General features: G+C 37.3%; 2 protein-coding genes across 2 annotated transcripts; one reads left to right on the plus strand and one right to left on the minus strand.

Annotated features, from left to right (window-relative positions):
• The first annotated feature begins 2,174 nt into the window (after positions 1–2,174).
• On the plus strand, positions 2,175–6,902 carry LOC141317452 (interferon-induced very large GTPase 1). Its single transcript, XM_073833139.1, has one exon. The coding sequence runs from the start codon at positions 2,175–2,177 to the stop codon at positions 6,900–6,902; it is 4,728 nt and encodes a 1,575-aa protein (XP_073689240.1).
• Positions 6,903–7,662: 760 nt separating this feature from the next.
• LOC141317468 (GTPase IMAP family member 7) lies at positions 7,663–13,039 on the minus strand. The gene is made up of 3 exons (XM_073833140.1): positions 12,958–13,039; positions 12,784–12,843; positions 7,663–8,519 (listed from the first exon to the last, which is right to left on the minus strand). The coding sequence occupies exons 1-3, from the start codon at positions 13,037–13,039 to the stop codon at positions 7,663–7,665; spliced, it is 999 nt and encodes a 332-aa protein (XP_073689241.1).
• Between the last annotated feature and the right edge of the window lie 985 nt (positions 13,040–14,024).

A 14,024-nucleotide genomic window follows, 5' to 3' on the forward strand; every position in this document is an offset into this window, starting at 1 on the left:
ACCGAAAGCCACCAGGACTTGTTTGCATTTTTTGTTTTAAGTAATTGGTTTAATTTCTGTTGCAGCAAATATCAAAAGACAAAGAAGTGATTTTGCACCAGAAAGTAAGTGCAACTGTATGACCAAACATCTGATATTTCCTTTTTTCATCAGAGTAAAGTCCAATATATTATGAAATATTTTTGTAAAAACGTCATTTTTATAAATAATTTCTGAAGATTATCATTTCATGTCTTTCTCAACTATTTTGGAATTTTTATTTTTAGGCACTACATTTCAAATGAAACCTGGCAATAATCAGGTAAATCAAATTTTATCTCACAAATACAATATATACAAGCAGATTATGAAATTAAAATGATGTATAAAACCAGAAAAATTGATTGATGCATACATATTCCTCTCCCACTGACAATACAGTCGATTTTGAAACTAACTTATATGGGCCAATTGGTTTAACAGTTGGAAACATCTTCAAAAAAAGGGATTTTTTCCACAAATTTGTATGTATGCAAAATAAAACTGTAGAACATCCAAGGTACACACCTCTAGTACTTGTGGAGTTTTAGAAAGTTTTAAAATATGTGACCCTGGACCACAAAACCAGTCATAAGGTTAAATTTGACAAAACTGAGATTTATACATCATATGAAACTTAATAAATAAGCTTTCTATTGATGTATGGTTTGTTAGGATAGGACAATATTTGGCTGAGATACATCTATTTGAAATCAGAAATCTGAGGATGCAAAAAAATCGAAAAGACTGAGAAACTCACCTTTAAAGTTGTCCAAATTAGGTTCTTAACAATGCATATTACAAATCAAAAATTACATTTTGATATGTTTACAGTAGGAATTTTACAAAAAATCTTCATGGAACATGAACTTTACTTAATTTCCTAATGATTTTTGGCATAAAAGAAAAATCTAAAATTTTGACCCATGCAATGAATTTTTGGCTATTGCTACAAATATACCCCAGCGACTTAAGACTGGTTTTGTGGTCCAGGGTCACATATGTCCCCAAATTTGTCACTACCGAAATACAGAAATATATAATTTAATAAGAAGGGTTATACTGACCTATTAAGATTTTGCTTACATCTTCCTTGCAAATATATTTCTTTCTATTTTACTATCAGAATCAGAAGTTTTCCAAGTAAATCAATATTAATTACATTTTTATAAATAAGTGTGATTAATGAGATTTTGAGTTGTATTTTGAATCCAATTTTTCATTGTAAAAGCCAAAACGTTGACCATATTTCAAAGTTAAGGATTCATTAGTTTGAATATATATTGAACCAAACACTATCACATCATCTTAGTTGATAATTCAGTATTTTTTTTTTATTTTTGACAAAACATCCCATGCTTCGGTAGTTCGGTAGCACATTTTCGGTAGTGACAGTAGTTTTGGTAGCGAGCACATCACATCACAGAATTTTAACTCACTAAAACACTACTAAAACATATTAAAATACCAAACATTCGCATATACTGTACTAAGATTTTGTTAATTTCCCCCAAATAAAAGATTGTGTTTCCTTTTGTCACTACCGAAATAATGATGACATGATTTGGTTGTGTTTGTTTCAGTAGTGACAATATTAGGGAATAACACCCAAAAAACAAGTTTGTCACTACCAAAACTTCACCAATTGTGACAATTTTAGATACTTTCGAGCCTACTTCAAAGATGCTAATCAGCACATAGTTAGCTAGCACAGTTCTGAACAGTTTTACACATATAAAAAATACACTTTATGGAGTAACACCCAAAAAAGTGTGCTTAACTGCAGGAAAAAAAGTTTTTCGGTAGTGACGTTCCTTAAAGTTACAGATTTCCAGATATTTGAAACCAATTTACCTCAAAATTATGGGGCCCAGCCACCATGTAGATATGAGACAGGGGACACATAAATATTTCCTAAATTTAGGCGTGTAGTTAAAAGCAGTCTCAGACAATGGACTAAAACATACACTGTTCCGATAAAGACATGAAAAATGTGGGAGATAGATAATTGTGTAGAATGGCCTATATAGTATGCGCTCTTTGATTAGACTTTATTTCACATAAATTGAATACATTTAAAGTGATTTGATTAAATATGAATATGAGATATGAAAAGCTCTTTTCTAATTTATCAGGGAAAAGACAATGAACATGGAATGGTGGGGCTAGACCACTTTGAAGACAAGGAAAGATGTAAGCGGGATAACATCAATCAACTTGTTGGTAGGCTTAATCTCCTGGGCAAGTACCGTAGCAAACTAAAGTCACAAGCCTTTCTGCAAGTATCTGCACCTTCATTACAGAGGCATGAACCTTGTGAGGAGAGTGACTTGGTTCAAACTTATATTCAAAGACTCCTGATGACAGATTACAGAGCAAGATACATCCCAATAAAAGAAAAACCCAGTAAGGTGTACAACACACAAAGAACCGTGGTGTTAGATACAGGAAAGACCAATGCTTTTGAGAAAATTTTCAAGAGATCTGCTCCCGTAAATGAACAGAGTAGTAGACAGCCCATTCACCCGATGGACATTCAGATGATAGTGTACCTCTATGCAGATCATTTCCTTCGTCAGCTCATAGTAACAAAACTCTCACAGTGTCAATATGCTCTTCCTCTGCTCGTGCCCAGTCCATTCACCCAAGAGATTGAATTTCCCCTGTGGACCTTCCGACAAATCAAGAAAAGCTGGAAGTCACACAAAAGAAATGTCAGCAAAAACCAAACAATCCACCAGGCTGAGACACCTATGATTGCATTTTTTAGGTTTTCGGAAGTTTCTGCATCCAAATCTGAATTAATGAACAGCCTGATCAATGAACGGCATAACACATTTTTTCACAGACACTGTTGTGGAAGCAGCAAATCCCGTCTGTTGATGGATGGAGTGGTTGAGATCGCCTGGTACTGTCCGTCTGGAGATAAAAACGATAAATTCGCAGACTGTGTTGCATTCTGTAATCTTCATGGTGATGCTCAATCTAATGAGACACAGCTAAAAATTCTGACTAAAGAGTCTTCAATAAATGTAGTGCTTTTGCCAAATCTTGATAGGAGTGACAAAAGTGTGGCAATGGTGGAAAAGCTCTACAGCAGCAGAAAGCCTCTCATTTGCCTTCTGACTGAAGATGACTCAGGCGTTTCCAAGCTGCAGGAAGGCAAATATAAAATTGGGCTGAAACAAAGAAATAAATCAGATATATCTGAGGATGTCAGAAGAGCCATCAAAGAGTGCCTCTCAAAATCACTGTCAGTTTTTAAACTTATGAATATAGGCAAACACACAGGAATCAAAGTAGACGAGAATGATGATGACTGCAGGAGAGGGAAGGAGACAGCAGAGTGGATGGTGAAACTACTGGATGGAAAGGAGCTGTCCAAAATCAAAGAAACATTTCTGCCTTGTCAGGGAAAACTGTGGCACGACTGGTGTCTAAAGAACAAAGAACTACGTCGACCTCAAGGGGATAACATTGAAATGCACAATAGCAAAAAACAAACAGAAATGCACAAAATCCGTGAGCTGCAGAAAGCATCTGGCCTCAGTCATTTTATGAAGTTGTTTACAGATAAAATGGATTCCAGAAATGTTGACGAGAAGATTTATTTCCTTAAATGGCTTGGAATCCTCCTGGATGAGTACACTTCAGAAGACCTCTCCATGCTTCATCATAAATATGATGAAAAATGGTCAAAAGTGCTGGATTTGAAAAAGAAACATGATAAAACTGAACATCTCACAGCAGAGCAATCACAACTGGAGATGCTCTCTGAGAAACTGAATGCTGCAACTTTTGGATTGGAGCACATACTTCGTGAAATTGGCCAGATATATGAATCAAATGTATCTGTGAACAAGAAGAATAAAGGATCTGGATGTAAACTAGATGTCAGTTCTCTACCACGGACTGTTGCAGAGCTCATGATCTCCGGATTCCCACTGGAGCTGATGGACGGTGATGCAGCTCATGTGCCTCTGATTTGGGTTCAAGCGGTTCTAGATCAACTTATAAAAATCCTGGGAGACCAGAGAGTCTTTGTGTTGTCTGTTTTAGGGATTCAGAGCACTGGGAAATCCACCATGCTGAATGCCATGTTCGGACTGCAGTTTGCAGTCAGTGCTGGAAGGTGCACCAGAGGAGCCTTCATGCAGCTGGTCAAGGTGTCTGAAGAACTAAGAAAACAGTTAAACTTTGACTACATTCTGGTCGTAGATACTGAGGGTCTTCGAGCTCTAGAGTTGGCTGGCAGATCAACAAGAAATCATGATAATGAAATGGCAACATTTGTTGTTGGTCTTGGAAATATGACTCTTATCAATATCTTTGGTGAGAATCCAGCTGAGATGCAGGACATCCTTCAGATTGTTGTTCAAGCCTTCCTGAGGATGAAGAAGGTACGACTGAACCCCAGCTGCATGTTTGTACATCAGAACGTTGGAGACATTACAGCTGGTGAGAAAAACATGGTTGGGAAAAGACACTTGCAAGAGAAACTAGATGAAATGACTCAACTAGCGGCTAAAGAAGAAGTCTGTGATGCAGAATGTTTCAGTGATGTAATTAAATTTGATATAAAGACTGATGTGAGGTACTTTGCCCAGCTCTGGGAAGGCAGTCCACCCATGGCACCACCCAATCCACGTTACAGTGAAAATGTGCAAGAGCTTAAGAGCACAATTCTCTCTCATGCCTCAAAAAGTAATGGTGTCACACTGGCACAATTCAAAGATCGTGTTGGAGACCTCTGGAACGCTCTTCTGAATGAAAACTTTGTTTTCAGCTTTAAGAATACTTTGGAAATTGTAACATACAGGAAATTGGAGGAGGAGTATGCAAAGTGGACCTGGAGTCTCAGAAGTGCCATGCTGGAGATTGAAGACAAACTGCGCAACAGAATAAACAACAGGCAACTGCATAAAGTTGAAAGTAGAGAACTGGAAGAGGAAATGGCAAAGACCTTTGAAAAGGTGAAAAGCTTCATGAAACATTACTTTGAAGAACACAAGGAAAAGGAGATGCTGATTCAATGGAAATTGAAATTTCAAGAGAAAATCAAGCACCTGTATGGGGAGCTTGTAAGAGATGCAAAAACTAAATTAGAAAACATCATCTATCAAAAGAAAGCTCTCACCAAAATGGATGGAGAGAAAACATTGCGTGAAAGACGACTCCTAGAGAAGAGCAAAGAGCTTGCATTAAGTCTTAAAGACAAGGCTCTTGATGAGAATGAGTTGAGAAGACTATTTGATTCAGTTTGGGAAAAGTGGGTCTCTGAGCTGACAGGAGATGTTCCACCTTTTAAAGAAATCAATATAGAACATGACATATTTACAATCCTAAATGAAATGCATGAAGAAGCACTTGTGCGTGACAGATTAAATCAATTTGGAAACATTGTTCATATGTCTGATTTCACCATATATGTAAATCCCATCAAAAAATCAATCAGAAATTACATTAACACTCCACTGTTACCACCAGAAGAGCAAGAGTCAATCAAACAACTGATCCACAATGTCATTCGTCAAACTGAGAACCAGGTGAAGTCAAAATCAGTTGCAAAAATTGGTTACAATTCAAGTTACATACAAGAAATTGCACAACTTGTAAAAGATACTCTTGGAGGACACAAGTGCATGTACATAAAATATGAGTTCAAGAAAGAGTTCATTGTTGATTTGATACTTTATATGTGCAAAGAGGCAGGTATGAGGTTCGCAGAGCTTCATCAGGTTTTCAGAGAGGCGAATGATCCCTTGATTTATTTAGAGAAGAAGAAACCAGAATACTACAGCGTCTTCAAAGGATTCTGTGAAGGTGCAACATCTGCTGCAGTATTTGGAGCCTTGATTTGTAGTGAGCTGAAAAACCCCATTCTCCAGAGTGTCTACAACAAGACCGCAAACGATCTGGCAGGAGAGATGCGCACAAATATTCCAGCTTTCAAGGGCAACCGGTCAAACCTAGAGAAACACATTCTGAAAGCACTAGCAGAGGAGGAGGACTTTCACAAATTCATGAAGTACATTCATCATCCCAGGGACCACTTTGAAGATTTTATTCAAAATGAAGTGAAAGCATACATAACAGAGGGTAACTCCTCAACTCTTGCAATGATTAAGGGGAACATCAGACATAAGGAGCAATGTGTCATCATGGCTGCTGAAAGAGCAACAGCTGAAGTCTTGAGTAAAGGTGGAGATGCAAATATGTGGCTGGAGATTTTCTCAGACTGTTTGAAAGATGAGCTTGAATACAATAAAGAACATCTCACTGGCAACTGCTGTCAGGACATCACTGACTTTGAACTTCTGGAAGAGGTTGTGAAAAGAGAACTTCGCCCCATCACAGAAGAGTTGAACAAATACTTAACAAATCTCTCTGATATTGAAATGAAAATGTTCAGGGAACCACCAGATGAGATTTTGATTGAACATTTCTGTCAGTGCTGCTGGGTTCAATGTCCCTTCTGTAATGTCGTCTGTGTTAACACAATGGAGGACCATCCTGGAGATCATATTGCTCCTTTCCATCGTAACTGTGGAATGAATGGAATAATTTACAGAGGTACAACTAATCTTTGCATAGACTTCTGCACATCTTCAGTGGCAAGTGACACAAAATCCTTTTTCCCAAAACGTAACTCAGATGAGACAGTTTTATGGAAGGAGTACAGAACAGCAGGTCCAGAGCTTGAGAACTGGTCCATCACACCTGATCTCTCAGAGCTGCCATACTGGAAATGGTTTGTGTGTCGATTCCAGGCTGATTTGGAGAAGTATTATAAAAAAACGTTCAGTGGTTGTGGCAAGATTCCAAACGAATGGAGATCCTACACAAAAGAGCTAGCTATGGAGAGTTTGGAGAAATACCTGTAAATTTAAGTTTTTAACTAAACTCAAAGAGGAACCAACATGTCCTAAAGCCTGGAGCATATTACCAATACGTTTTATTGATCTCACCACTTACGAAATAAACATTTTCCATAAAGATTCCATTATAATTGAAATTATGTAAGATTTATGATTATTATGTACAGAAATTATGTATACCATGACATTGATGTTTGAATGAGTTTTTAATTGATATTTTAATTTTTTATTTTTTATCCTTTTCAGTTAAATAATATGAAAAATGTTTTGTCTACGTTTTCTAACTGTAGTTTTGTTTGCACACCATGCAGAGTTTTTTTTTATAATCACTGGCTGATTGTACATCATCTTGTTGAAATTATCTTGTGGTACTTGAAGTCCATTAAAGTCTAAAGTTTAAAAACCACTGTCATAACCAGTCATTGCCAGAAGAGGACAGCATTAAAGCATGAAAATCAGTAAGAGTGAAGAAAGTCAGTAACAGAATTACAGAACACAGATTACAGCAATATTTCTGGTTTTATAGCATTAGAGGTGAATGACAGTTGAACTGTTTATAATTAGGAAATCTCCAAGCATATACATGGGAACACAGTGGTATTTTCAGTTTTATTCAACCTCTGGTTTACATTTTATATGCAGTAGGCTATTCAGTGACAAGAAATAATTATTACCTACGCGCACACTTAATTAGGTACTTAATTGAAACATATTACATCTCCATTATTAATTGGAAAGTTCCTGAACAACTTATACAATGGTTTGTTCAAAGAAGGATCTGTGATCTTGTTACATGTGAGGGGGCTCTGGCGAGATTTGTCAGAGTTCTGCGTCTTGGTGGATTCTCAGCTAGTCTTCGGGCATCTTCTTCTTCCTCTCTCCAAAGCTCACGCCTTTTCCTCTCTAACTCCTCCTTATCTTCATAATTCTCCTCCAGCTCTCTCTCCTTTCGTGCAATCTCTTCCTGTCTCTCCTCAAGAATCTTCTCTTGTTTTTCGCGTATCTTTCTCTCCGAGTTCGGGTAGAACGACGTCGTGTAGAAGCTTCTGCCATTGATGGCCACCAAGGTATCGATCTTCTCCAGAAGTTTGGTCACTTGCTCAAAGTTTCCCATGTTCTTGTTATTGAAGAATACATATCCCCCACTGCATGTGCGGATAAAGTCTCTAAGGTCTTTGTCAGAGCTGGCAATCACATCATTTGGCATTTTCCCCTCAAGTCGATCTCCGTGTGTGAACAGAACAACCGTGTAATTCCAAATGTTCTTCCCAAACATGTTCTGGATTAATTTATGCATGTTCTTGTCCTCATTGGTTAAGTTTCCCACCGGCTGAACTAGCAGAAACACGTGTGGTCCTGGTTTATAGAGCGAGACAGATTTCATAATCTCCCTGATGACTTCCTTCTCCATTCGATTGATCTTATTAAGTCCGGGTGTGTCGATTATGGCCACGGGTCGCCCATTGATGTTTCCAGACGCTCTTTCACAGAACTGTGTGACTCGGCTCAGCTGCATGTCCGTGTTGAAGACGTTGCATCTGAGGATGGTATTTCCAGATGAGCTTTTTCCAGACCCCCTAGCACCCAATAACATAATGCGCAATTCCTCTGCCTCAGCCTCAGCTGGAAAAAGATAATGCACATATAGTGGTAAGTTGAAATGTTAAACTTAGTACACAAAACCAAGTATGGAAGACAAAGTATGTATTTTTGTTTTAAAGAAAGAAGGAAGGAAGTCACTCAGAAGATTTTGAACAATGTTGGTAACATAGTTTTGTGTTCTGTGACGTTTTTCTTGCCCATACTATTGAAGTCAATGGTGTACAGGTTTGGAACTATATGAGGTAATATCATATCTAATTTAATAACAGGATATGATGTGATTTAAGTGATTGACAGTTGTACCACCAATCCACCACTAGAGATCACCTTCTCCAGAATACTGACTGAATCCTCATTGTTCCTACTGATTTCTTTCCATGTTAAACACCATCTCTGCATTGAACTTGTTTTAAATAGCTCAAGTAAAACATTGTTTAGAACAAGTTACTGGAAACTACTGGAAAATGCATAGACTACCGTACTGGTTGAGAAGTAAGCACTTAAGCAAATTCAATATGAGAGCTGAAATTTTGCTGATTATTGCTGCTGAAAATGGTCAATTGATGTTATGTTCGGGCTGTACTAACTGGTCGGACTGGGAAAAACATTTAAAGCAATATAGACTGCCAAAAGTTATAACAAATCAAGAAGAGGGCAAAAAAATTGTCTGAGGAACAAAAGGTATTTGTGGTTGGCTAAACCAGGATTTCCAGAGCAAGAATCTTGACAACATTCGTGTTTATTCTTATCATTTCTGGTCAGGTAGGTGAAAGATTAGGCTAATATCTTAATTAATATTGCTTGTATATATCTTTACCACCAATAGACCAATATACAGGTCCTTTTCAAAAAATTAGCATATTGTGATAAAGTTCATTATTTTCTGTAATGCACTGATAAACATTAGACTTATATATATTTTAGATTCATTACACACAACTGAAGTAGTTCAAGCCTTTTATTGTTTTAATATAGATGATTTTGGCATACAGCTCCTGAAAACCCAATCTACCCAAATCTAAAAAAAATTAGCATATTTCATCCGACCAATAAAAGAAAAGTGTTTTTAATACAAAAAAGTCAACCTTCAAATAATTATGTTCAGTTATGCACTCAATACTTGGTCGGGAATCCTTTTGCAGAAATGACTGCTTCAATGCGGCGTGGCATGGAGGCAATCAGCCTGTGGCACTGCTGAGGTGTTATGGAGGCCCAGGATGCTTCGATAGCAGCCTTAAGCTCATCCAGAGTGTTGGGTCTTGCGTCTCTCAGCTTTCTCTTCACAATATCCCACAGATACTCTATGGGGTTCAGGTCAGGAGAGTTGGCAGGCCAATTGAGCACAGTAATACCATGGTCAGTAAACCATTTACCAGTGGTTTTGGCACTGTGAGCAGGTACCAGGTCGTGCTGAAAAATTAAATCTTCATCTCCATAAAGCTTTTCAGCAGATGGAAGCATGAAGTGCTCCAAAATCTCCTGATAGCTAGCTGCATTGACCTTGCCCTTGATAAAACACAGTGGACCAACACCAGCAGCTGACATGGCACCCCAGACCATCACTGACTGTGGGTACTTGACACTGGACTTCAGGCATTTTGGCATTTCCCTCTCCCCAGTCTTCCTCCAGACTCTGGCACCTTGATTTCTGAATGACATGCAAAATTTGCTTTCATCTGAAAAAAGTACTTTGGACCACTGAGCAACAGTCCAGTGCTCCTTCTCTGTAGCCCAGGTCAGGCGCTTCTGCCGCTGTTTCTGGTTCAAAAGTGGCTTGACCTGGCGTCTGTACACGGTGGCTCTGGACGTCTCTACTCCAGACTCAGTCCACTGCTTCCGCAGGTCCCCCAAGGTCTGGAATCGGTCCTTCTCCACAATCTTCCACAGGGTCCGGTCACCTCTTCTCGTTGTGCAGCGTTTTCTGCCACACTTTTTCCTTCCCACAGACTTCCCACTGAGGTGCCTTGATACAGCACTCTGGGAACAGCCTATTCATTCAGAAATTTCTTTCTGTGTCTTACCCTCTTGCTTGAGGGTGTCAATGATGGCCTTCTGGACAGCAGTCAGGTCGGCAGTCTTACCCATGATCGTGGTTTTGAGTAATGAACCAGGCTGGGAGTTTTTAAAAGCCTCAGAAATCTTTTGCAGGTGTTTAGAGTTAATTAGTTGATTCAGATGATTAGGTTAATAGCTCGTTAAGAGAACCTTTTCATGATATGCTAATTTTTTGAGATAGAAATTTTGGGTTTTCATGAGCTGTATGCCAAAATCATCAATATTAAAACAATAAAAGGCTTGAACTACTTCAGTTGTGTGTAATGAATCTAAAATATATGAAAATCTAATGTTTATCAGTACATTACAGAAAATAATGAACTTTATCACAATATGCAAATTTTTTGAAAAGGACCTGTAGGTTTGTAAACATTCAGGAGGCATGCACATCATGGCTGCAGAAAACTCAGGAGAGATAGCATTGACGCAGATTATACAGATTACACAGATACGGTACAAAATAGTGCGATTTCAAAAGATTATAGATTATGTTTATAAGATGTCATTTTAAAAATGTTCACCGCTTATTACAAGACATTGTCACCCAGCGATGGTGATAGTCTAACAGATCCGAAACAGGGATGCCGATTTTTTGGTGGGTGGAGCCTGGTAGCAAAAAAAAAAGACGGATTTCAAGTGGCAGTCTTATGGAGCCATTGAATAAAAAAAAAAAAGTAAAATTAATTTTATATTTTAAAATTCTGACTTTATTCTCGCAATTCCAAGATTATATCTCACAATTCTAATAAGGACAAACAAATCATTCTCTCTTTTCCCCTCGGCTCAGAATAGGAGTTTATCCCTGTTGAAAAAAAAAACAGCATATGCTGGTTAGGTGTGTTTTGATGTTGGGATGCTGGTTTTAGCTGGTCCTAAACTGGTTTATGCTGGTCCTTAGCTGGTCATGTGCTGGTCCCTCCTGCTCAGGACCACCTTAAACCAGCTTAAGACCAGCATAAACCAGTTTAGGACCATCTTACACCAGCTAAAACCAGCATCCCGGCATCAAAACCTACCTAACCAGCATATGCTGTTTTTTTCATCAAGTGTGGGATAACCCACACTTCTGTTTTTTTTTTCCCTCAGAATTGACAAACTCACTATTTTTGAGTTAAATCAACTTCTAAAGACAGAATTAGGAGATATAAACTTGCATTTGTGAGGAAAAAAAGTCAGAATTGTGAGATAAAATAAATGTTATGGAAAAATGTTAATAGTAATACAGTAGGTTTAAATAATATTTCATGCTGTAGGGCTAATTCAATATGTCCCATATGAACAGCATATGTGAATATTATGTAGACCTATTGTTTAAATCAAATTTATGATTTAAAAGTAAAGTAATCATAGCAGTTTTATCCGTTTACCTCCAATTGTTACCAGTGTTTTTTTGCAATCACTGTGTGCACAGCTACAAGTGACGTAACTGTGACATCTACTTTGAATTGGTCTATTAAATTTAGTTTGTCAAACTATTGCACTCTTTACTGCTTATTATGTCCTTCTCTATATGATTTAGCAGCTTCCACACGTTTTTCTGTGGTTTATACAGCATAAATTAGAACAACATATTCAGTTGTACGTCAACCATGAAATCCATGCTGTTGTTTACATCAGAGTATCTCCAATATGGCCGCACATCCGGGTAACTAAACAAATGACATAAGAACAAACCATCTATTGCTAAGCTAATGACTTAATGTATTGCACTAATAAGCATAACAATACACAAGACTCTCTAATGTAGTGTGCACATTAAAGTTCACTCTATGGCATTCTTCAATCTTCCGAATTTACTCAAAAAAGTTTTGTGGTGTCAGGAATGATTTATGCCTTATGCCCAAAAACAATTAGGAAAAGCATAGATGACTTTGCAAAACCCTGTCAGTATCAGTCCTGAGCATTCTTGGTATTTTGATCTGATAAGTTTGGTTCTTTATCTTTTTCTGTTCTCTTGGCATTTTGTCATGTGCAGTGGTCTTTGTCTGCTTCCCTAGACTCAAACAACTCAAGACGCTATAGCACTAAAAATCAACTGATTCACTGATTTATTATATTTAGTGCCAGTGGTAATTATTATCACAACTTACCATTCAAGGAGGGTGATTTTGAATTTGCCGTTAAGTCTTGAAAATCTAAACCAGATAAAGCCAAATTGATTTATTAATAATAATATTTACTACAAATAATAAGGAGAATTAATATAAATCTAACAATTTATTTAGCTTACCGTGCAACGATGGTGATATTGAGTTTGTTCTTACATTTTCATATAGTTCATCAATCTCAGCTATGGAAGATATTGAAGACAGTGAATATTACCTTTCTACAAAAGACCAGATTTGTTGAATGATTTGATTTGAATGAATTGATACAGACTTGATATAATCAATCAGTAACTCACAGCCCAGTGTCGAGTCCAGTTCAAATGTTTCTTTCTCTATTTCAGTCTTCAGACTGTCCCACAGCTTCTCTTCCAAAGCCATTGCTCTGTTTTATAGAAAATATCCTAAGGAATGAAGTATTTAACATCAGTATTTGAGACTCAACTCCTTACATAATTTTAGCCTCTAAACTATACTATTCTGTGACAGATTAAAGATGTATTAAAGAAAATACTCACAGTGGTCAGAGCTGATGTTTATGATTCTGGATCCACAGACAGAGTTACAGAGTAGAAGAGTCCACTGTGAATGTGACTTGTTTTCAGGAAGTGCATACTGAGATAACACCTGTGAGCTCACAAGTCAAGAACGAAAAAAAAAAAAAAAAATCTCTGATTGCAATCTGTTGCTATTTTTAAAATGTTTTTCTTTCAAATTCAACTCTATGCCATGCATGTATATAATATTTAATTATGCTAACCAAAGCATAGATTTCACTGAAAGCGTCCCACAGTCCTAAATAAAATTTAAAATAATTATGAATTAGATTTTTTGTATTTAAAAAAACATGTGGCTAAGTTAATACAGTTCCATTTTTCTTGACAATGATGAGAGGAGACAATTTATGAGTCTGTTTGTCTCTCAATTACCAAGTGAATAAAATGTAACACTGCAAATTACTTTGGATGAAGAAGGGATTGTAAAAAAAACTCTTCTTTCAGCACATTTTTGTCTTTTTCATGACCCTCTGAATGGTACATTACAGTAGATACTTTACTTGCTGTTCAGTATATTCCTGTTGACCAGTGGAGGACAGTGGTGAGACAGGAAAAGCCTTTTGATGTGGAAATAACCAGAGCATGTAGTCAAACCACTGTGTTACACTAGTACTCTGGCATGTAAACATCCACCTCAAAAGGTTCAAAAGAAAGAGAGAATGTCAGACAGAAGGAAATGAGTTGTCTAAATGAAACATAAGATGAAGGCGCCATAGTTGTTTTATAGTTATTGGAATCTGGCCAGCAGAATGATTTGAGTTTCTGTTTCATTAAAGGATTACTTCACTTCCAGAATGAAAATTTCCTGA

The sequence above is a fragment of the Garra rufa genome, chromosome 1 (genome assembly GCF_049309525.1).
Source record: "Garra rufa chromosome 1, GarRuf1.0, whole genome shotgun sequence".
NCBI classification, from domain to species: domain Eukaryota; kingdom Metazoa; phylum Chordata; class Actinopteri; order Cypriniformes; family Cyprinidae; genus Garra; species Garra rufa.